Source organism: Triturus cristatus, chromosome 3_2 (assembly GCF_964204655.1).
Source record: "Triturus cristatus chromosome 3_2, aTriCri1.1, whole genome shotgun sequence".
NCBI lineage: Eukaryota > Metazoa > Chordata > Amphibia > Caudata > Salamandridae > Triturus > Triturus cristatus.
Genome location: NC_140584.1, coordinates 167,164,557 through 167,189,284, shown reverse-complemented (window position 1 = coordinate 167,189,284; position 24,728 = coordinate 167,164,557). Strand labels below are relative to the sequence as shown.

General features: G+C 44.5%; 1 protein-coding gene across 4 annotated transcripts in view; it reads left to right on the top strand.

Moving 5' to 3' along the window:
• Window positions 1-24,728, top strand: part of SIDT2 (SID1 transmembrane family member 2) — a 230,618-nt gene that overhangs the window by 70,721 nt on the left and 135,169 nt on the right. For 2 of the 4 annotated variants that reach the window (XM_085647454.1, XM_085647452.1), the window contains exons 5-11: window positions 339-440; window positions 1,155-1,238; window positions 1,737-1,836; window positions 3,321-3,386; window positions 13,590-13,680; window positions 18,603-18,661; window positions 19,147-19,158. In XM_085647454.1, coding sequence (XP_085503580.1) covers window positions 339-440; window positions 1,155-1,238; window positions 1,737-1,836; window positions 3,321-3,386; window positions 13,590-13,680; window positions 18,603-18,661; window positions 19,147-19,158 — 514 coding nt within the window. The remainder of the gene's footprint in view (window positions 1-338; window positions 441-1,154; window positions 1,239-1,736; window positions 1,837-3,320; window positions 3,387-13,589; window positions 13,681-18,602; window positions 18,662-19,146; window positions 19,159-24,728) is intronic. The other 2 variants (XM_085647455.1, XM_085647453.1) reach the window with 1 other exon arrangement.

Below are 24,728 nucleotides of genomic sequence, written 5' to 3'. Positions count from 1 at the left end.
AACATACCCACTGGTCACTTTTTGTTACTTTTCAATATGCTTCTTCTCCACAACCACAATATATTTTTTCGGCAAGGTTAGTTAACAAGATTTCAGAAACCCTGAGTCCCTTCAAGAATATTGATCACCGTATGGCCAACCAGCGATTTGGCATTTTACTTGTCAAATTTCAAGGCATTTTACCTGTGTAAATGGAAAATAACTCTACAATGAGCTTCCCCTGAATTAGGGTGAAGTTTAAGACAGTAATGTGTTATGGATTGTTCTGTGGCCTACTTGCCTGTATTGTCCATTTGAAGACGATTGTGAGAGTCTCATCTGTGGTCTTTCTCTTTTAGTATCTGCGGTACCAGTTTCCAGATGATGTAGACTCTGTGATTGTGAAAGTAACGTCCACATCTGCCTTTCCCTGCTCCGTCATCTCCATCCAGGACATCCTGGTGAGTAAAGAAATATGATGGATGGGCGTATTCACATTTTTTTAGTATCGCTTTATTAGATTTTCATTTTCTGTTATGCTTAAACTTCTTAATAAACTATGGAATAAAGGATAATGGAGAAAACATTACATCACCGTTCATACACAGCTAGTAGGAGAACAGTGAATGTTTCCACCAGGGGGTCATTAAGCGTGCCAGATGCTGAGTCACACTGCAGTCACATCAATAAAGAAAATCAGTATATTTTTGCTTAACATAAACTGTAAACAATTTGAGATCGAGTATTCGCCTCGCAAGTTCATGTGGAGTTAGCCCTAAGTGATGTATCTGCCACCACCCATGAGCACATATTTGATGCTGCATCTGTCTAGCACCATCTGCAATAGCATTCTCTCACAGCCCCCTAAACCTAGGGCATTTTGTGTATCCTGTACCCCACTTGTACCTGACCACTTCCACCCATGCATCTGGCTCTCACCCTACTCTGGCCCTCAGTCTGTCCATATAACTACCACTTGAGCATGCTCACGTTGGTCACGGTCTATGTGTAGCTGCCAGTACTGTTAAAATGCGTGAACCTAGTATGTGGTTAAACTCCTATTATGTTTTTGTGTGCTGTTTACACTATTAGATACTGTATAGGCTTCTGTAATGTGCATTTTTGCTAAATGTTAATCAAAAATGCCCCAAACGTCTCCTCTTACCCTCGTCTAGTGTCCAGTGTATGATTTGGATAACAACGTGGAGTTCATCGGCATGTACCAGACGATGACCAAGAAAGCAGCCATTACCGTCCAGGTACTGGCCATATTCATCTGAGTTCTGTGAGCTCTCCTGCTGTTCTCGACCAAGCCCTGGTATCTGTTCTGCCATGCTAGCTTGTCTCATGTAATTCTATGCCATAGGATGTGACCGCTTGTGCTCGTCTATATCATGCTATGTGCCTTTCCATGCTTCTTCATCTGATGTGGTCTGTTTTGCTATGCTTGTTCCAGTATTGCAATCTGTCCTCTTGTGCTGATCCATGTCATGGGGATCTGTCCTGTGTCTGTCTTCTCTGCCATGAGATCTATTCTGCTGTTGTCAGCCGGGTCGTGTAAAACGCTTTGCCATGCTTATCCAGGTCATGATACCTGTCATGCGATGCTTGACCCTTCTTTGTTCGCCTACGTCATGGGCTCTGTCGTACCACGTGCACATCCTAGGATGTTCCCTACAAAACATTAAAAAACTCTTGACATTGTTGCCCATGTTCATTTCTCTTTCACATTCTCTCTCTATATTATGCCCTTGCAGAAAAAGGATTTCCCGAGCAGCAGTTTCTATGTGGTGGTGGTGGTAAAGACTGAAGATGAAGCGTGTGGGGGGCCTCTCCCTTATTATCCCTTTTCTCAAGGTATGCTGTACAGTTCCGGTTCCTTCACCACTTAACAGCTCTGACATACGGCAGCGGCAAGTGTGCTTTCCACGGGAGCGTATTCCCCCTACTGGCGCAATCACGAATCACAGGGCGCACACCACAGAACACTTACCTGCGACCTACCTCGCAACGCACATTTACCGTGTAGCTGGTACAGCCATCCACTTCTCTACAATAGGTAGCAGCCACGTTTGCCACCTCCACTCCATTTAGTTTGGGTCGCTCCTGGCAGAACGGTAAACATGATAGCTGAATGCTACAACATGCCGTGGGGGTGGGGAGGTGCGTCCCGTTGGCCCTATCACATTATCGCCATCAACGTCCCCCACACAATTCGTTCACAGCATTAGCTGTTCACTTTCGCACTCTCAAAAGCTGGCACCCCAGAGTCATTATGACACCCCAGTAGCTGAAGGGTGTCCCACATATGTACCGATGCCATGTTATTCTGATGACAAAGTATTATACTCACTTTTGATATCAGGTACTGTGTATGTCAGAGCTGCAGAGTTGTGAAATGTACACGGTATTAAAATATTGTTTCACGAAAATACAATAAACAGATTTAAACAAAACTCAAGGTATGCTGTACAGCACTTAATCAGGTTTCATTCCTCGTCTGTCAAAATGGGCCAACTTTTTCTGTCCTATGTAAGGTTAGTAGCATTTCAACGGTTTCTTTCTTTTCCATGAATGGCGCATTACACTCTCTGTTTCTGACTATACTTATGGTGTACGCAGTTCTGCACTCACTCAGTGCCTGCTCTTACAGTATATTGCCGACCTACGTCCAGGTTGTTATACTTATACGGTATGCTCCTTGGCACCTTCTCTTTGTCCTTTTATTCTCATGGTTACTGGATGCCAAGATCTGCCACTCCCATGCCCACAATGTCTGTGTGGAAGTTTGTGCCTACTTCCCTCATGCCTTGCCACCATTGCTGCTGTAGCTACACTATGGGCTTCCCTAATACCTATTTTCTGCACTCCAATTCCTGCAGTTTTAAGCTGGACTTTGATGCCTCCTGCTCACCAGCTGGAGTCCCATTCTTTGTCTTCACACCATCCTCCTACCACTACTGCCTCTAGACTGCTAAAAGGTCTTGTCTTTGTGATAGCGCTGCACCTTGGAATAGGTGATGTCCCATGCAGCACCATATTAGAGTTCTTTCAAAAGCACCACAGGTTTCAGATACATGTTTATATGTATTGTACAAACAGGCAGAGTGAATAGTAAATAAAATGCTTACAAAATGTCATCATTAGGCCCTAGTTTTAGTGACATTTCAAATTTGAGACTGGGGATCTTTGTCAGTAGGGCTCCTAATTGAGTTATGTGGACCCCTTTCTGATTTCAGTTGAGCGGTTTCTTAGTGAGTGTGTTAACTGGGGGGGAGCGGTGGGAGGACGAAGTGGGGTATGTAGCTGCATACTTGTGCTAAGTATTGTTCTATCTTTAGGTCAACCTGTAGATCAGGGCAGTCGACAGAAGAGCCTGGATGTGATTGTGACACCAGCACTCAGAAGTAAGTTTTGCAGTAGACATTGTGGGTGTGGAGTGGGGAAAACTCCTAGAGTTGATTGATGGTTGTGTTATAGTTTGTTCTAAAGAAAGAGAAAAATGCTTGTAGAATTCAAGTGAAATGTCTAGATTCAGAGATCATTTGCTTATCGGAGTCTTTCAGTATAAACACCACAAGTGTATATATTGAAAATGATGATCCTTTAAATCAGCAAATGCGTTTCAAAGCACAAGCTCAAAAACAAAAAATTGAAGTGTAACCCCCCCCCCCCCCATGACAGAGGAGTCCATGTTTGCGCTATTCCTCACTTTGCTTTTCAGCACATTTCTCTTGCTCTCCTCAAAATTGTTTGTGAAATGACCTGATCCCTTTCTGCACCATAACCAACTGATCTTTGCTTTTCCACAACCTCTTAATTTAACTTAAGCACCTCCCGCACCAGTGGTTTTGTAGCAGGAAGCCGTCATCACTTTTCGCTGTAGCAGGTGCTTGGCTGCATCTCTGTCTCCTGAGCTGCATCCAGGCCTTTTTCAGGCTTTGGTTTTCTGGCAGAATGAGATGAAGTGGGGTATGGTGTCTCGATGGAAGAGATGAATTGAAAGTCCTGACATAGATTGTCCTATCAGCCAGGCAAAGATGAGTTCATAGAGGGCAGCCTGGGGCATCCGAACAGGCAAGAGCCACATTTGTGATTCATTCTTGTGCGAGGAGGAGAGTTGAGAGATATTTTATACTGGTCCATATCCACCCTTACCTGAAATGAGCATATAATCAGAGCAGTAACCAGTTTAGGCTTAGCCCGATATTTGATTGGACACCTTCAGTTCACCTTCATGCCGCTGATAGTTTCTGACATTGCCTCAGCCCTGCCTTTCCTTGACATCTTGACTGCTCCTGCAGACTGACTGTTCTGTGCGACAAGTGCACTGACAAAATCAATGATTAAAGTGGCGTTATAGTTAGGTGTTGAAATAAGGTTAAAACGAACATTTAGAAAGAGCACCCTCTAAATTCACTTGGTATATTTTTCTGAGCTAACTATAACTTGCACCCCTGCTATCACTGCTTATGGGCTAACATATAACATCAGCCACAACATGTTTAATGAAATCATTGATAACATTGCTGATGACATCAATGATAACACCATGGTCACATGCAGCATAGAGTTACTGAGTGTACACGTGTCAATTGCATGGAAATAGCAAAGCCCTTGAGGTAAATATAACTGCACTTTAAAAGTTATGTTGTTCACCATCTAAAAATCACTTAAGTTTGGGGTGCAAGAAATACTCCATGTTAAGCAAGTGAAACTCTCTCTCTCTCTATATATATATATATATATATATATATATATATATATATATATATATATATATATATATATATATATATATATCCTACTGGCGGTCGCCAGTAGGTAGTTATAGTTAGGACCTATTTTCCATAGGAAATCCGCAACATTCTATTTGGAATAACTTTGGCGCCCATCGACAAATCTTCTCGAAATTTTCAAAACATTTGGCCAGCTCCGGTCCGCTCCTATCCTGAAAGTCTCAGGATGATTCGTGTAGCGGGGCCTGAGTAAAAAGGGGGGTCCCAAAACGTGTTTTCCCCATGCAATTTCCCATAGGACCTTTAGCCGCAACTACAGCCCGAACTGCTGAACGGAATTACACCAAATTTGGCAGAAAGGTAGACCTTGGTTCGGAGTTGTGCCTTTTGCTTAAATGGTGTAAATCCGTTCAGTAGTTCCTGAGAAAATGAAAAGTAAAGTCACATATATATCTGGGCGGAGCCTAACCACACATCTCATCGTGAGATCTGATTGGCTGTCAGCACTTCATCCAAGAAGTGTTGGCAGCCATCTGGGGACCAATATACATGATAGCACCTCATTAAAAAGCATTGCAGTTAATAGAAGGTTTTAAGACTTTAGTTACATTATAAATCAGTTGTTGATGGCACCATACTCATTTTAGGAATTGTGGTATGTTCTAAGGTGATTTTACCATGTGAAAAAGCCTTCTGCTGGGATATCATGAATCATGTTTGAGAGAAAAATATTTTCTCATGCTTTTCCCACAGAGGTTTGGAAGGTGATCTATAAGCTAAACTGAGAGCATATTTTCTGTAAATTCACATTATCTTTCTCAGTCATGTGAGGATGAAGTCTGACATTCTCAGTAAAACATGTACATCCAACAAGGGCAGAGACTGTCAGTTGATTCCTTTGTGTTCTACTGCAGCTTCCCAGAGTGTTACAAAGAACAACTAGAGCGCTAACAGTCCTACTTATGATAAACGTATGGCACACCTGAAGCCATCTTGATTGGAATAAAGTGGTAACTCTTAAAACATTTAATTTGCAAAGGAACAAAATGAGGGGGTTCATTTTGCCATAGAAATTACGATTAGTGCTGCAGAAAGAAACATTAGGGCACATTTTGACTTCTCAAATCCTCTTCTATTTCATTAAAAAATTCTGACATACAGACTAAAACATGCACTTTGAATACCAGCAGCAGACTTACCTGGTGAGCAGTAGCTTTACTACAGTGATCTAATGAGGAACTAGAGTGCTACCATTCAGAATTTATGGCAAATGTGTGACACATCTGAATGCCTTCTTGATGGAACTAAAGTAAAAAACTGAACGTATTTCCTACTGAGGAGACTGCAGTAAATGAGGAAATTAGGAAACTTCATAACAAATAAGTCTCCCAAGATGGCCACCAGAGACAAAAGAGCCCAAATGTAGCCCATATAACACCCAGATGTAGCCCAAGTATAGCCTAATGACAGAATGTCCCAGAGTGTTCTTAAGAACAACTAGAGTGCTTACTGTCTTACTTATGACAAAAGTATGGCACACCTGAAGCCATCTTGATTGGAATAAACTGGAATAAACTGGTAACACTTAAAACATTTAATTTAAAAAGGAACACAATGAGGGGGTTCATTTTGCCATAGAAATTATTGTTAGTGCTGAAAAAAATTCTGACATGCAGACGGAAACATGCACTTTTAATACCAGCAGCAGACTTCCGTGGTGAGCAGTAGCTGTACTACAGTGATCTAATGAGCAACTAGAGTGCTAACATTCAGAATTTATGGCAAATGTGTGACATATCTGAATACCTTCTTGATGGAATCCAGGTAAAAAACTGAAATCATTTCCTACTGAGGAGACTGCAGTAAATGAGGAAATTAGGAAACTTCATAACAAAGAAATCTCCCAAGATGGCCACCAGAGACAAAAGAGCCCAAATGTAGCCCAAATATCACCCAGATGTAGCCCAAGTATAGCCCAATGACAAAAGTGTGCAAAACACTTATTTTTTGTGTTTTTGCAGTTTTATATAGTGCAGACGTGTCAGGTATTGGAGTTCTTTACATGAGCATTGGTTACATCACACAAGAACAAATTCATTTTGGTTGTAGACATGGGGAGATTAAGTGATTTGACCAGAATCACAGAATGTCGAGCTGAAGCAGAAACTCCAACCTGGTTCCCCCGATGCAAAGTCTGTAGCTCTGGAAGTAACACCACGCCCTCTCCCCTAAGTGCAACATTTAATCAAGTGGTCAACTGGATAAAAAAACATAAAGATAACAAATAATTTAAAAGTGCTTTGTCGCTATTTGAAAACTCAGAAAATATGTCCTCATTTTTGTTTTTTAGAGCACTAACCATAATTTTGATGCAAATAAGACCCTCTCATATATGTTATTTCTAAAGGAAATGCTCTAGGTATTACAGTTTTGATTACATCAAGATGACGTAAGGCGTTCCACACTTTTGCAATTAATATAGAATGTTAGCAACCTAGTTGTTCATTAGGATACTGTTGAGAGGCAGAGGCCAAGGGCACGGACTCTGAAAATTGAAGGCAGGTAGGAGGGTGCAGAGGCAACAATTTGACCACACTGGGCAGGCAGGAAGGACCGTGGCATCACAACAGACTATGGAGGGCAGTGGAAAGGGGGGCAGGGGCAACAAACCAACAATACAGGACTGGCAAGAGAGGCCGTGGCAATATAATAGACCATTGTGGGCAGAAGGAAGAGGCAGTGGTAGTACAACCATACATGCCAAAAGACCCGATTCAGCCAGGAAACGTCCAATGTTTTTAAGCTCAGATGGGCTTTATTTGATCTGTCTCCTGTCTACAATCTCATCTTTTTCAATGTAACTCAAAGGGGAAAATCAATACCTCAGTTTTTTTTTTCAAAATCTCCCTCTTACCAAGTTCAAAATGTTCGCAAGTATGGTACAATGGATCATGGAAGGCAGGATGAATTGGGGTAGGGACATGGACTTGGATAACAGAGGACAGGAGGGACATGGAGAGGTGCACCAAACTGACCCTACAGGGCAGGTATCCGGGTTTGCAGCAGCACAATACACCACACAGGGCATGCGGGACGGGAGTGCAGCACAACAATCCATAGAAAGCAATAGGGAGGGGACAGGACCATGCACATGGACAACAGAGAACAGAGGGGAAAGAGGCAATGGGAGCTAGCTGGCCATAATGGACAGACAGGAGAGAAAGCTGCAGCATAACAGACCATAAAGGGCAGGAGGGACGGATCAGGGGCATTATAATGGAACAGACAAGTCAGAAGGGAGGGAATAGGGGTCTGCACATGGAAACAGAGGGCTGGGGGCAAGGGGCAGGGCAGGAGCAGCAAGATGACCAGGCAGGATGGGCACTAGAAGCAAGACACACCATGGAAAGCAACAGTGAGACTATGATGGCATACACACAGACCATGGAGGGAAGGTGGGAGGGGGTATGGAGCAGCTAGCTGACCACACAGGGAAGGTAGGAGGGGCCGTGGCAGCACAGAAGACCATGCATGGCAAGCGGGAGGGTTAGTGGCAGCACAATGGCTATGATGGGCAAGAAGGGCACATTTAATACACACGCACACTAACCATTCAAAGGGGATTCGACAAAAATTCGACAAAAACAATGCAAGAAACCCTCTCACGGTTAAAAAAACACACATCCACCGCCGGATGTGTAATACTTTTTATTTTACTCTCTGGAAAGGAGACGAACCTCACTTGAGAGTCACAGCGCGCTCCTGGCTGAGCCTAATGCTGTGTTACACCCACCAGTGCCCGCCGAGTGCCACACACCTCTGTGTTGTATTCCACTAGTTAGTGCATATGCTATGACACTCTCTAGCCCATGTGCACTGTAACACCACCCCGTGAATATGTTATGCCACACTTGCCTTCGCACGGGTTATATTGCCCCATCTAATGTGCCTTCCTCGATGCCTATGTTATAACGCACAGCGCTATGCCATACATATTACAATCTAGGATCCATATGTTTGTCACAGAGCATATGCAACGTTACACTCCCCAGCACATATTTTATATTACAACTTTAGAGACTAGTTAGGTTACACAACACTGCCCTGTGCATATTACACTCAAAGGCGCATATCGCATAGCACGCGCTAGTGCCTGTGCTATCTCGCGCTCTCCAATGAATCGGTCATTGCACACAATGTATTGCATATTATATTTCACGCCCGGTTCATCTTATATCACACTTTTTGGTGCATAGTTTATACCATACACTATATCTAGTTTTCATTTTCAATCGTGCTCTCAGGACTATGTTCTATATAACACTGCGTTCACCTACCCTTTTCACATGCATTACATTTTGCAATGGGGGTGGAGGGTCAGGGGGTGTTTCTGCCAAGTGAGCCCGGAGTCACAGTCACAAACGTCCTCTTTTTCCTGAATAAAAGTGAGATTATGCTGCATACTTGTTCATATTTTAAGTAGTTCGCACAGACACACATTTTAAAAACAATAAAGTTCCTAATACCCACCTTCTCTGAACAGTTACCTTGCTGCCCCATCCCCCTCCTCCCTATTTTCTGTTGTCTGAATCCATGGACTAGCCTCCTCCCTCCTGCCATGCATGGTCTGATGTGCTGCCACTGCCCTCCATTTCGCATGATGTACCAGTCCACTCCTCCCGCCCTCCATTGCCCAATTCTATACCCCATCATTGACCTCCTGCTTAGCCTCTGTGCTTAGGTGCTACCCCAATTATTTCCCCCTGCCCTCCGATGTCTTTGTGCATGCCCTTGCTCCATCCTTTTTGCCCACCATGTTCCATGGACCTGCCACTCCTATCTACTCTGAGTGTTCTGTTGAGCTGCCACTCCCCGCCCACCTGCCTAGCATTGTCAGATGACTGTAACCTGTCCCTGCCACCTCCACCTTGCCTGTCCACATGCCATGCACCTACCCCCTTCCTCCTGTCCTCCATGATCCATTTTACTGCCACACCCTTCTGCCCTCCCTGGTCTGTTGTGCTTCAACTGCTCCTCCTGCCTGCCCCGCGCAGTCTGTTGTGAAGCCCCTTCCCCTGAACTCTCTTGTCTGTGCCCAGGTCCTGACCCTTCCTTCTATCCTCCATGGTCCTTTGTGCATGCCCCTGCATCCTCCGTCAATAGCTACCCATGTTTGTATAAATAAACAACACTTGCCCGTACTGGTGAATAGGAATACAAACTGATACTTGACCTCTGCCTCTGAAAACATGGGAAATGTCACAAGATAGCAAGATTTAAAGGCGTCTTTATTGCTCATAAAGTAAATGAGCAATAAAAATGCTTTTAAATCTTGTTAACTTGTCACATTTGCTCAGCTTTCAGATTAGAGGTCAAGTGCATTTCAGTTGGGTCGAGGAGATTTTGTAGGTTACTAGACCTGCTGGTCTAGTGCATTTATTATGATTTTGAGAGCCCTGAGTAACTAATTGCATTTGACTAGAAATTCCCATTGAGCTCAATGTTGCATTGTGTTTGAAACTGTGTTGCCCATTGCAACAACTGTAACTACTGTACAAAAGTCTATTGCCTATTTGCAAAGTATTTAAACTAAAGTAATTCATTCTGAGAAAGATTATTTTGTATTATACTGTATAATGTAATTATAATGTAATTAAAAAAAAATATCTAAAAATAAATAGTTTAAAAAATGTAGTAAATCGGTATCAAAAAAATCAGTATAACAATTAATACATTAAAAATTGTCATTTACAAAACCTTTGAAATTCACTGAAAGAACCATAGGTTTCAGGTCGGATATAGTTAGGAATTAGTATTTAAAAAACCTTTGAAATTCACTGAAAAAACCATAGGTTTCAGGCCTGATATAGTTAGGAATTAGCATTTAAAAAACCTTTGAAATTCACTGAAAAAACCATAGGTTTCAGGCCTGATATAGTTAGGAATTAGCATTTGAAAAACCCTAGAAATTCACTGAAAAAAACATTGGTTTTACGGGTGTTATAGTTAGCTGGACATTTCACTCGAACAAAACCATTGAAAGTCCTCCGATATAGTTAGTTGTACTAACTATATCTCGCGCGCCCGCAATCCACTGCTGATGATGTCACATATTACATCATTCATGACATGGTCAGTGACATCACTGATGACATCATCCACGTGACAATCAGATACACCTCATCATACACTAGTATAACCTTTCATCACTCACTGTAAAATACAGAGTGCCAGATTTAAAACCATTGACACAGGAATACAAGTTTCTAAACACCCACTCAGTGTATCCTATATCTATACACACATCTAATCACTTACCTATACATTCACTCATACATGCTGTCAATGATCAATAGAACACTATCAAATATACTTATACACCTATATCGACATTACACACCAGCACACATCCTAATCACTTATGAAGTCATCCTACTCACTTATGCAAACAATGGATCATACTTACTTTTACTTAGCTATACACTTATAAAAACACCACTTCATCTATTCATATAGATAATAACTCATGCTTAGTGTGTTATAAAATCACTTTTACAAGTATACAGTTATCCATACAGTCACTCATACAATCACTGAGTCTTGTGTATACTTATGTATATACAACAACTGACACATACACTGGCTTTTATTTTTCTAGTTTTTTGGACATGTAACATTGAGATATATATTTGCTCATCGCCACACCCATATAGATATTCACTCACCCAAACAACTGTTATAACATGTAGTTTTAACTTCATATACCTACTGAATTAACTATTCACACATCTTTAGGCAGTCACACACCCCTCACCGAACCACACACACCTTCACTCTCCCATACAAATACTCAGTTAACTAATCAATAACTAATATAGACTTTCACATAGCTAGTATCTGGAGAAGCAGTTTACACAACAACTGACAAAGTGATACAGATATTCACACAGTTTAGTCACTATCCAATATATTTAGTGAGACACTATAAATTAGTCAAGTAAACAGTCCATCACACTGCTACTAAGTCCTCCATCCAGATATTTATATATCCACTCATTCTTCAATGCAAATTCCGATATATATAATACATATTTAAATAACGAACCAAACCACATTCACTGGATGATGTCATCAGTGATGTCACTGACCATGTCATAAATGATGTAATATGTGACATCATCAGCAGTGGACTGCGGGCGCGCGAGATGTAGTTAGTACCACTAACGATATCGGAGGAATTTCAATGGTTTTGTTCGAGTGAACTGTCCAGCTAACTATAGCACCCCTAAAACCTATGGTTTTTCAGTGAAAATCTAAGGGTTTTTTAAATGCTAATTCCTAACTATATCAGGCCTGAAACCTATGTTTTTTTCAGTGAATTTCAAAGGTTTTTTAAATATTAATTCCTAACTATATCAGGCCTGAAACCTATGCTTTTTTCAGTGAATATATATATACTCGTTCGCCAAGGCTCTTTTATTTAACACAGGGCGGCAGATTAAATAATTTTTCTGGACACTTTCTAGCCGATTAGCCTTAATTATTGGAGAATGAGTTGTAATACCATGTAGTTAAAATTTTAAAGTAGACTACCTTGTTGCATTGTAGTCCAAAAATCCTTCATTTCCCAATAAGCAACAAGGGAGAAAAATCACGCAAGTTTAGAGTGCAGTGCAACATGGATGTAAAATACCTATTTTGCTACAATGGCTGTTTGCTGCAAACTGTTCAAAATAAACATACTCCCAAGCGCTTTTTGAATTTACACTGCCACAGTTCGTAAATGTCCAAGAGAGCCCGGTCCTCCAGTGTCATCAAGAGGTGGTGGAATACCCCTCTCAAATCCCTTACTCACCTCTTTATGTCAGGTGAATCCGTCATTTTATCTTTGTGTGAGGCGAGCGGGTCATGCCCCAGAATTTAATCCATACAGGCTGTCTCCGTGCTGAGGGACCACCGACCCTGACAGGGCGGCCTCTGCGTTGCAGGAACAGAGCGTCCTGCTTCTGACATTCACGGCAGCACATAGATATATAAAGACAGAGATAGAGATATAGCTATGTTTATATAGATATGTATATATAGATAGATGTGTGTGTGGTTATGTGTGTGTAATAAATAAATATATATAATGTTTTCCTCACAATAAAGATTTTTAGAAAACAAATAAAAACAGCGCATTGTAAAGGTACAACTCGTTGTAAAAAACGCATTGTAACATACCACATGGTAATGGTATTTGTGGTAACATTTGGTATTCCATATTGTTGTATTAGACTTTTCGACTGCAGCTTGTATTATCTCGAAGTCCAAACATCAAAGCACTTATGACATCTCCTCGTCAATCAATCAACCCTGACTCTTCTGTTATCCTAATGTACAATGCCTATTTCATACATTTGGCCCCTTGCAGAAATTGCCATGTGCTCGATGTTTTCTCATATTACCAGGCTTTACATAAAGATTCAAAAACTTCCTTGCGCGTTGCCCAATCAATAACTGACGTGTGCTTTAATTTGCACATGGCCCTCCACATAGCTGCATTGCACATGGGCTCTAGCTATCATGTGCCACGTATCTTCATGCATTGCACACCCTTACTGCTTATGCAGACATGAAACGAAAATGTATTTGAAAAACTGTGACCTGACTGAACAGGCTCCCAAATTTCTAAAGACCACCATCTGTCTCTGGACTGCCTTCCTCACCTGGATTAACAGTGCACCTTACCTCGTGCCTTTATCCCCAAAGATACTTTTGTAGGGAGGATGTTGTTTCCAATAACCTTACTGTGTGCATTTATTGCCACTAATGCTTGCTTGAGGGGAATGTTCTTTCTGCGCGCCTTACAACATGCCTTTGTTCCCATAGATGCCTATGTTGGCGGGATGTTATTCTGTTTGGGCATTTTCCTATCCTTCTACCTGCTGACATTCATCATTGCCTGTTGGGAGCTCTGGAGGTAAGGCATATTGTGGCTGGAACTGGTAGGGCGAACAGTTAAAAGATTTGGGAGAGATGGTAGAAGGAAGAGATGGAGAGGATTGAAGAAATAGTTTTATTTGGAAGACTCTTATAAATGGGAAAGAAGTGACAGAGGAAAAGAGTGGTTTTGGGGTCAACAACTAGAGAGCCAGGTAGGAGAAGCAGAGAAGTGACTGAGGGCACTAAGACTCTATGTCAGGACTGGAGGCGAGGATTATGCCTTCTTTCTTCACTTTAATGCACAGCAGCAAAGCTACCAAACAAACTACATTTCCCATGGAACAAAGGTAACATGTAGTGGCAACAAGAAAAAACATGGTAACATCCAATCACAGCCACAAGACCAGTGTCCAATCAGGGATCAGGCTGCCCAACATAGTCCTTCCACAGTGTCCTCCACTCCTCTTTCTTCGCTGCTGCGCAGCAAGGTAAGTGCTTTTTTCACCTTGTTACCTTTATTGTGGAGTGAATGGTTAACTTGGTGGCATTTAGATATGCATGGATATATATTTAAGAATTTTGCAATGTTTAGAAGTAAGCGCTGCTTGCGCCGCTCTCTGTTGTGATCGCGCTCTTTGGTTCGCGGGCGTCGCTTTATTTGCGCTGAGGTAATTATTTGTTTATTTGTACGGTGGCGCCGATATCGTGCTTTTTCATTTCCTTTCATTAGAACTTCCCGCAGCAGGTGGGCTCCGTAGCGGGGAGAGAGCCGCGGGCGCGTTTCCCCGTGCCTACGTGGCTCCTTGCTGGTGTAGCCTCCAGGCCTCCCGCCACTAGAGGGCGCGGGAGGCAGTGCGGACGCGGCGCGTCGTTGATATCTCCTCAGCGAGATTCAAATGTCGCGCCCGCCTTTCGAACCTGGAGCAGGGTCTGAGGGTGACGCCTTCGCAGCTGTATTGCGGTAGCAACAGTGATTTTCTGCCGTCTGGACTTTGTGCCCCACGCTCGCTGCCTTGGCCCATATATTCCTTCAAGGCAGATCCTGTATCTGCAGCTTTTGGCTGTTTACGCCTGTAAGGTCTTGTATTGATTGGGGGCATATTGAGGGACCTGACCCAGACCTGTGGACCCGAACAAGGGTTTTTAGAGATTGGTTTCACCAGCATTGTGTCCCCTGGGCTTGGACCCGTAAATTCTGCGGTTTTATCCGCTTTGTGGAAAAAATTTGGCTGCCCCCCAGCCTGTAAACGTCTGCTGACACACTTAGTGGGACCCACTCTGTAGTTTGTGTTGCGAGTTTGCCCACTCCCACGCGTCATGGAATATTATGACGATTATCAAGAGAAGGAGGACCCCCTCACTGATATGCCCTGGGGCGACGCCTTTTATGAGGCGATGGATACTTCTATTAATAGGGCAGTTGACCAGGCAATTTCCCCCTTGGAGGATAGACTCTCACGTCAGATTGAGCAGGCCTTTTCCAAGCTTTCTCAGCAGTGGGCCCCCCTGCCCCTCTGAATCCTTCCACTTCTTGTCAGGAATCACTCGCCCCTCCGCCCAAACGTTCCCGAGAAGAGGGCGTGGATGGTGATGCGTTTGACTGCCTTAGACAGGCCTTTATGGCTTCTCGGCCGGTGGCCCCCCTGCCCCATTGCCGGTTTCTCCGCCCGAGCAGCTGCCTGGGACAGCCCAGGATCCCCCGAGCACCTCTGATATGTTGGACCCCAACGACATAGTACACCCTCGCTCCTCTGAGTGGACCCCGGCCGACAAGGTAGCGACTTATGTGGCCGCCCATATTCGCTGCCCCCTTGAGAAGGAGGCTCGCAACTGTTTGCGGGCGGAGTGCCCTCGCCCCTCTTTAGAAGGCAAGGTGGCGTTGACTCCGGAGATTGACCCGCGGATGGGCACTTTTCTTCAGAAGTTGATAAGGGATCCCAAAAAAGGGATAGACAGATCCTGGAGGGCCTGCCAGGATAAACTCCTGGACGCGCTAGGCCCGATTACAAAAATATTAGATGTGGCGGAGGAGGCCAAGAGTCAGGCTCCATTATCTACCCTGAGACCCTTTCCAGTTGGGCACAACGTGTGCGCCGCCGGTCTCTTCTAATTAAGATTGACCCCAAGTTACGGGATCTGGCGGATTCAGAGGCAGGCCCTGTTGCCCAGGGCGGTCTTTTTGACGAGCCTTTTGTGAAGGAGCTCGGGAAATTTGTCAACACCTTCACCACCGAGCGCAGTCCACTATTAAGAAGGTGTTCCCCCGTGTTTTTCGCGGGGCCGGCCGAGGAAGGGGCCTCTCGGCCGGTCGTCAGCAACACCAGACCAATCAGAGAGGCTCCGGACAATACAAGGACCAGTCCAGGTTTGGGAACTTTTACCCCACTCGAGGAAAACAGGGTAAAGGGAGAGGATACCGCGGCGCTGCTGCAACCTCTAGCCCAGGTGAGAGTTCTCCCTTCTTCCCCACAAGACATAGGGGGGCGGTTGGCAAGGTGTTTCCCGGTTTGGGTGACGATCACACAAGATGCATGGGTGTTGCAAACTGTGAGAGGATTTCACATAGAGTTCGAAGTGACCCCAGTGCAATGTTCCCCCCCCCTGTCCTATTTGGTTCTCAGTGCAAGAGACCCTCTTGGTAGACAAAGAGGCTTCTTCTCTCCTCCGGAAGGGCGCGATCGCCCGCACGACCCAGCACCCCAGGGGATTCTTGAGCAACGTTTTTCTGGTCGACAAATCCGATGGGGGGAAGAGGCCGGTGATAAACCTGAGCGACTTCAATCAGTGGCTCGTTTATCGTCATTTCAAAATGGAGGGAATCCATCTTCTCAGGGATGTCCTCCAGCCCCTCGATTGGATGGTCCGTTTGGACCTCAAGGATGCCTATCTGGTGGTTCCGATCTTCCCGCCTCATCGGCGATTTCTGCAGTTCCTTTGGGGTCACCACACATACGAGTTCACGTGTCTCCACTTCGGCCTCTCGTCGGCCCCTTGGTGTTTCACCAAGGTCCTCAGACCGGCGATAGAATTCTTACGGTCCAGGGGTGTCCGAATGATCGTTTACCTCGACGATCTGCTCCTGATGGCGGCTTGCCATCGTCGCTTGTTGCAACAGCTTCAGATGGCGGTGTCGGTTCTCCAGGATCTAGGGTTCGTTATCAACGAGCAGAAGTCTCTCTTGCATCCTACCCAGAACATTACATTCTTGGGATTCGTCATAGACTCCACTACTTCCACACTCAGCCTGCCCGGCAGGAAGGTGACCAAGATTCGCCACGAACTACGTCGGGTGCTGGCCAAGCAGCGGATTTCCCTTCGCCAGTTGGCTCGAGTGGTGGGTCTCTTGTCCGCTTCTATTCAAGCCATCTTCCCAGGCCCGCTTCATTACAGGGCTCTGCAGCGCCTCAAAGGGTTTTTCCTTCGGAAAGGGTTTCCGTATTCACACAAAGTCCTCTTATCTGTCGAGGCACGGTCCGAAATACAGTGGTGGTTGCACCACATGGAGGCGTGGAATGGAAGGGCAATCTTCGGTTCTGCGCCGGACATGGTAATAGAGTCGGACGCCAGCAGGCTCGGTTGGGGGCAAGGTGCGGAGACCTCTCTACAGGAGGGTTGTGGTCACCCGACGAACAGAAGTTGCACATAAATTATTTGGCGCTTCCGGCCACTTTCCGGTGGAGGGCGCTCCGGTGGGTGAACACCCTTTGGTTTGTCGTCTTTTGCGGGGCATTCGCCTGTCCCTGCCCCCGGAGCCTCGCTATTCCGCTCTTTGGGACGTGAATCAAGTCCTTAACCTGTTTTTATCCTGGCAGCAGAATAGGTATCTCTCCAGGAAAGAATTGTCTGCAAAGTTGGAAATGCTTCTGTGCCTCATTTCTTGAAGGCGGATGTCCGATGTTCGGGCTCTGGACATCTCTGAGGGGGTAACCTTTACGTTGGTCAGACGCACTAAGTGCCATACTAGATCAATTTCCTACCCACAATTTCCGGATTCCCGAAGCTTTGTGTAGTTCGTTGTCTCAAGGCTTACGAGGACATGACGGAGGAATTCCGTCCCCCAGGAGAGAGGCTGCTTCTCATTTCGCTGCGGAAGCCTTTTAAGGCGGTGTCTTCTCCCACAATTGCCAGGTGGGTTCGTTGGGTGATGCAGGAAGCCGGTATCAACCTCACCCAGTTTGGGGCGCACTCCGCGAGGGGTGCCATGGCTTCTAAAGCTTTCAGTCTAGGAGCGCGGCTTGAGGACATTCTCAACGCGGCAGACTGGTCTTCGGACTTCACATTCAAACTGTTCTATTTCAAACCGATTCTGAATATGGCTCATTTGGTTGTGGGCAAGCTTTAAACAAGCATAATCCTCGCCTCCAGTCCTGACATAGAATGAAAAATCTCCTAGCTAACGTAACGGAAAGTTTCAATTCTATTAAGGACTCGGAGGCGAGGATTATCCCGCCCAGTGTTCCTGGAGGAGACCCCTCCCCGTACGACAGTAAGTAAGGGTGTTAGTTCTAGTTCTTATGTATTTGTTGCACTGTGAATAACTCTTATGCAATATTTTCTCAGTGATTCCTCCAGTAATTTGTTCCTCTTGTCCTCGGGCTCGGATTCCAACAAGCAGGAGACTTGAAGGGTGGAAAGAGGCTGGCTACGCGCTCAGAAAGAGGAGTGGAGGACACTGTGGAAGGACTATGTTGGGCAGCCTGATCCCTGATTGGGCACTGGTCTTGTGGCTGTGATTGGATGTTACCATGTTTTTTCTTGTTGCCACTACATGTTCCCTTTGTTCCATGGGAAATGTAGTTTGTTTGGTATCTTCGCTGCTGTGCATTAAAGTGAAGAAAGAAGGCATAATCCTCGCCTCTGAGTCCTTAATAGAATTGAAACTTTCCGTTACGTTAGCTAGGAAAATTTTAATTCTTGCTGGTTCTGTATCCTCACTGCTGATGCATACTCTACTTGCAGGCAACAGAAAAAGAAGAAAGGACTGCTGACACCTGTGAGCACACCAAGTGATGAGACTGGTACAGTATTTGCAGCCTGGTCCACAGCTGCTTTTCTTTTCTACAAATTAATGTTCCAGTTTGTGTGATAAGAGAAGTGTGATTGTGAGGCTCAGCCTGCAGGCTTCTCCATGGCAAGGGAACATATAAACCACTAGTCAGTAGGTGGTCGCATGACAGTGGGGAACAGAATATGGGGACTTGCTGGTCATCCATGGCTCTTGTGCTTAGTATGTGGTGAAAGCTGTGAGGGATGTCCCTACATGCCTCCTCCTGCTGTCCCTGATTGTACATTCTCCCTATTGTTGTGTCTGGAAACTAATAGGTGGAAGTGTATATAGCCACTCACACACATAGATCAGACCCTCCTCCTCCTGGTGTACCCTCCATATAGAATGAGGTTGTTGATCACCATATGCTTGTTTTAAGTTGAGGAATTGACCTGATTATAATGTGCTTCTCTGTTTCTGTCTCTCTTTCCACCCTTGTCTCATTCACATTTGCAGCCTCCTTACTCGGTAAGATTGTTATTTTCTGATCATTAGTGTAAGGTAGCATGGTCTGTTTCTTTACATGCACCAAACACTTGTACTAACTCTGAGCGTTCTCTATGGATTCACTTTACCCAGAGAAAGCGTTACTTGTTCTAAAGATGGCTACTCTATTTTATTCCTTACAAAATGTTAGCTAACAAAAATGCACAAAATTACTGTAAGTTCCAAATATTTGGATTGGTTGTGGCAAAACCAAACAAATGGGTTGGAAGTTCTGGAGCTGATTTAGATTAGTGTTTTTGAAACCGCTGTTCTTTATATACAACTCTTTGGAAGTCTCAATAAGGGAACATAATTCCTGCAATTCACCAACAGACTATACAGTTACAGTTTAGTGAAAATGTGTTTCCAGCCCATACTTATGTGCAGAAAAAAGCTTTTAGTTTTGTGAGATACAAGTAAGAACCTTTCTCTGGGAGAGCGACCAGCGATATTTGCAACGTTTGGTGGTGTTAAGCAGTGAAGTATGGTGGCAAAGGGCCAGCATGATTTGACTGTCGGTGGTTAATGTGCTTTCAAATTGTGTAATGGGTGCAGAGTCATTGTGGTTTCTTACTCAGAGCTACTTGTGTTCTTTTACGGGGTGCTGTGGTACTTTGTGTCTTTCTGCTGGAGATGCTGCTTTGAGACTTTTGTTTATGTTGGAAAATATAAGTCTCTTTTGATTTTCAGCACTTGTGACATCTTACACTTTTATCTTACATTGAACCTTTTGAAGGAGTAGAATCATCGCTTACAGGACATCGGTTTTTAAGTGTGTTGTGGTTGATAAAGGGGACATATGCATTGTCTTTTGCCTTTCCTTACTTGGGTTCCTTTCCCTTTTAAAAAAGAAAAATTATTCAGAATTTCATTTTAACACGCATTCTTCCTTACAAACTGTTCACAGTCTAGCCGTACTTAGAAGTTATATTGCTAGTGAGGAGTACCAGGATTTTTGGAAAGTTGGGTTACTCAGAAGACACCAAAATAATTGTATGCTTGAATCCCCCACTTCCTGCTCACGCACAGAGGAGCCATAACAAGTGTGAATAAATGCCTTGACTGTATGTGTATTGGCACTTGCATGGATTATACATTAGTTCTAACAAGAACTCCACTTTAGTATCTAGAATTATAGTATTTTAATTTCCTCAGTGGGGCAGGAAGCTGGGATGTAATGTTAGAAGAATAACCTTAAGCTAGGAGAAATAACATTTAGCAGAAAATTATCCATATCAAGGTATCATGGCAGAAAGGTGACCTATTTCATTACTCTTCTTATATTAAATTCTGATGGATATGTCTAACCACAGGTGCCTCACTTACTCCCCAGGCACCAGACTGGATCCAGAAAACTGTTCTGAAGCAACGCTCCCGCTCGCTGCTAGATGTGCCGTGTTCACTCCGTACGCCTGATAGTGATGGAGCTAAGCCAATTACAAGTGCACCCCTGTGGTCTGATGTCAGTTCCTTACTTTTTGCACCTTCCAATACAGATCTGGTACTCCATTTCAGTTTTGTTGCCCTTACACCAACTCCCAAAAATATACAAAAATCCAATGTCTCCTCCCAAGACTACAGTTTCAAAACATGCTGCGATGGTTCAAAATTGATGTCAGTCAGACTGGATACTACTCAGAGTTGTGCTCCAAGTGTGCCTTCATGCACCTAAAACAAACCGAGAGGCAAAGCGGTACCTTACCCATCACAAAACGAATTGCTGGACCTTGCATAGGCCTGCTCTAAGTTAAGGGCGTAAACAAGAAAGTGAAGTAGGTCTCTACCCCATCCCGCCACTCTCTAACCAAAGAGAAGGCGCAAGTCTGTCACAATGTCAGTCAGTCTCCATTCATATCTCCGTTTGCAGAGCCAATTCCACAATTGATCTAGGTGCACCCCTACTATTGTGGGTCATCAAAAACGCCACAGCAAATTGACGCTTTTAAGGAGCCCATCCTCCAGAAATTTTGTGTTCTTCTGGCTCTCTCTGGCATGCCTTTGAGCCTGCGGATCTGTCCTCCGTGCTGTCCGGTCTTACCCCCTTGCGCCCTATATTAGGGGTCTCGTACAGACTGTGGTTCAAACGTACCCAGCTTCAAGACCTACGTCTGTCCCTCCCTCCCTTGTGGGTGTTGGTGCGGGATGCCACCATGATCTAGTACTGATTCCAGTGTCTGTCTCCAAACAGACTTCACCCTGATCCTGACCGATGTTGCGCTATAAAATTATTAAAGCACTGCTAGTCACCAGACAGCCTAAGTCTTATCAAAGTGAGTTTTTCGGGGTGGATGCGCCATCAGAAGCTCCACTACATTTTAGGCTCTGATTGTGACCCATACTTATCTCCACCCAGATATCTTTACGATAGTGATGGGGATTATCTACCTCCTCATTAGGATGATGATAATTTTTAAATGGACTTACAAGAAGATAGTGGGCTTGATACTTCTCCAGATACAGGGTTGCACTCTCCATTTGGACCACCAGTGGCAGACTGTGCATCATTTCAAGTAGTAGTCCGAAGAGCAGCTCAGGTCTTGTACCTTCTGCTGCCCTCTATTGAAAATTAACTTTCTTACTACGTGTGCCAGCCACATCGAAGCGCTTACTCTTTCAACAATGCCCTCACTAATACCTCTATAGGGACCTTGTCAACGCCCTGTTTTTTCCCACCTGTGACTAGGCAGGTAGCCTGATGTCACAGTCTGCCATCTGGCCATCCGGATTTTCTCACTAAGCATCCTCCTTCAAAGAGTCTGGTTGCTCAGGCCTCAACCAGCAAGGTGAACCCAAATTAATTTCCCACACCTGCTCTGGGTAGGACGTCTAAGAGGACTCGGCCATTTGGTAAATGCCTTTTCTCCTTTCCTAGCCTAGTATTGGGATCAGTCAACACAGTCTGCTTATTGGGCTGATATGTGTGTGCTCCCTGCAACATAGCCAGCAAAATCTTGCAAGTGGTTCTAGAAGAATTTAGGGCCTCATTTCTCAGACAATTCAGGATGGCCAAGATGCAGCCAAAACATGATCCTTACAGGATTCTCTAAATCATTGCAGCCCTCCTTCATGGATATGTCTTTTGATGATTCATGCTTTTTCAGTTAGAAAGGTGATTCTGCCCTGGAACACTTTGAAGAAATTAGGACCAAGGCAATTCCCCTGGGTATTTTGACCCCTGCCAAACAGATTCCTCATCAGTTTAGAAAATCCTGAGTCTACTCTAGGGGGCTGGCATATAGACAAAGTCTGTCACTGATGTTGCAATAATTCCAGTCCTTTTAAGGTTGTGGATGTGGATCTGGCGAGCTAGATGCAGGCCAAAAAAAGCATAGGCTTGCTACCCCTCTTCCCTATTCATTACCCCTGCGGCAGCAGCCACCATGTCCTTTTAGGTTACCATTAGTGGTGCACACCCACCCTGTGGGGCCAGGATCCAGTGCTTTCTCCTATGGTGGTTATCTATCATGTCCAACCGATGGGCCCTTTAGATTATTCTGCATGGCTATGTCCTACCCTTTCTTTCTGCTCTGTCAAATCTATCCCATATCGAAACGAATCTCAGAGAAATCCCTTTCTATTTTGTTGCAATAGCTGCAGGTTTTACTTTTCAACTGAGTTATCGGGAGAGTTCCCCTCTCGAAAATTAGAGAGGGTTGCTGTTCTTGCTATTGCCTTGTGCCGTAAAGGGGTAAGGGCTTTTGGCCCATTTTAGACCTTTGACCTCTGAATGCATTCCTACAGAAAGACAAATTAAAAATTCTCATGCTAGCATAGATCTTGTCTGTCCTGGACGCAAGCAACTAGATGGTGTCCTTGGATCAGCGGAATGTGTTTTTCACTTGCCTGTCCTGCAGTCCCACAGATGTTACCTATGGGACCAGGTAGGCCAGGAGAAGTTTCAGGTTGTTGTGCTTCCCGTCAGCCTCATCAGTGTCCCTATGGTGTTCACAAAATGATTGTGGGGGTTGCTGCTTATCTGCGAGAGTCAGGGATACCAACTTTCCCTTACAAAAGTGACTGGCTGTTGGTGACGTGCTCACCACAGTCCGTCGTAGACCACCTCCAGACGCTGAAACTCCTAGCTTCGTTGGGCTTCATGGTCAACATGCCAAAGTGACACCTGACTAATACGCAGAGTCTTCCTTTCATTGAAGCTGTCCTAGATCCGTACAATTCAGGGTCTTCCCTCTATTGCAATGAGTCCAGGACATTAGGATGTGATCCCGATATTTCAGCCTCGGTCCTAGATCTCAGTTAGAGCAGGTCTGAGGCTTCTTGGCCTTTTAGACTTCTGCATTTTTGTGTTGACTACGCCTGATTTTATACATAGGCTCTACAATGGAATCTGAAATTCCAGTGGGCCCAGCAAAAAGGAAACCTACTGGATACCATTTCCATTTCAAAAGGGACTGCACCCAATCTGCAGTGTTGGCTACTCAAATGTAATTGGGTCAGTGGCTGGCCCCTCTTCTACCCCACCCAGAGCTGACCATGGTGACAGATGCGTCCCTACTGGATTGAAGCGGTCATCTGGGGGGGTGAAGATCAGAGAACACTTGTCTCCGATGGAAGCCCAACTCAATCAAATTGCTGGAATTATGAGACATTTGTTTGTCTTTAAAGGCCACCCTCCTGTCTATCAAATGGAGGGTGGTGCAGGGTCTCAAGAACAAAACCACTACCAACTGGTATTGTTACAAACAGGGTCGAGTGAGGTTCTGTGCTGGGGAGGATTTGCTCCTCTGGAGTTGGTTGGAGCATTGAAACATATTCCTGATTGCGAACCATCTGACAGGGCCATTGAATGTCCGAGCGGATGAGCTATGCAGACAGTGTCTGGCAGACCACTAATGGTGACTACATCCTGAGGTGATACAGGACATCCTGCAGCAGTGGGGAGAACCCCTGGCTAGATCTTTAAGCTACCACTGAGAATGTGCAGTGTCCAAAGTTTTTTGCCTCGGAGTTTCTGCAAGAACACTCGTTAGGAGATACATTTTAGCTGTATTGGAATGCAGGACTCTAGTATGCCTTCCTGTCTCTGTCTGTCATGCCAAAAATTCCGAAAAAGATCAGAACGACCAGGCCATACTACTTCTAGTGACTCTGGATTGGTCCAGTAGAGTATGGTGCCTAGACCTTTTGGTTATGTGTTCCTTCAATAAAGCTGCCATCTTAGGAGGAACTTCTATCTCAGCAGCAGGTCCTTCCACCTGAATCTACGCAATCAACACTGTATATGGATATTGAGAGGCAACTGTTGACAATGATTGATCTGCTGCCAGAAGTGATGGATTTCATCCTTTTCACCCAGGTGCCCTTCCAGGAAGTCAATTTTTGCTGGTGATAGGACAAGTTTGTGGCATGGTGGGATAACTGCAAGATTGACCCTTTACACTCCAAGTTTTTTAATGTTCTTTTGTTTGTTTTGTGTTTGGCCCACCAAGGCCTTAAAGTGGGCACTACAAAAGTTTATTTGTTGACCCCTTTGGCCTTTTTCATATTTGACTGGCCAATTGTCCTTATTTAATTTACCCATAGTGATGAGGTTT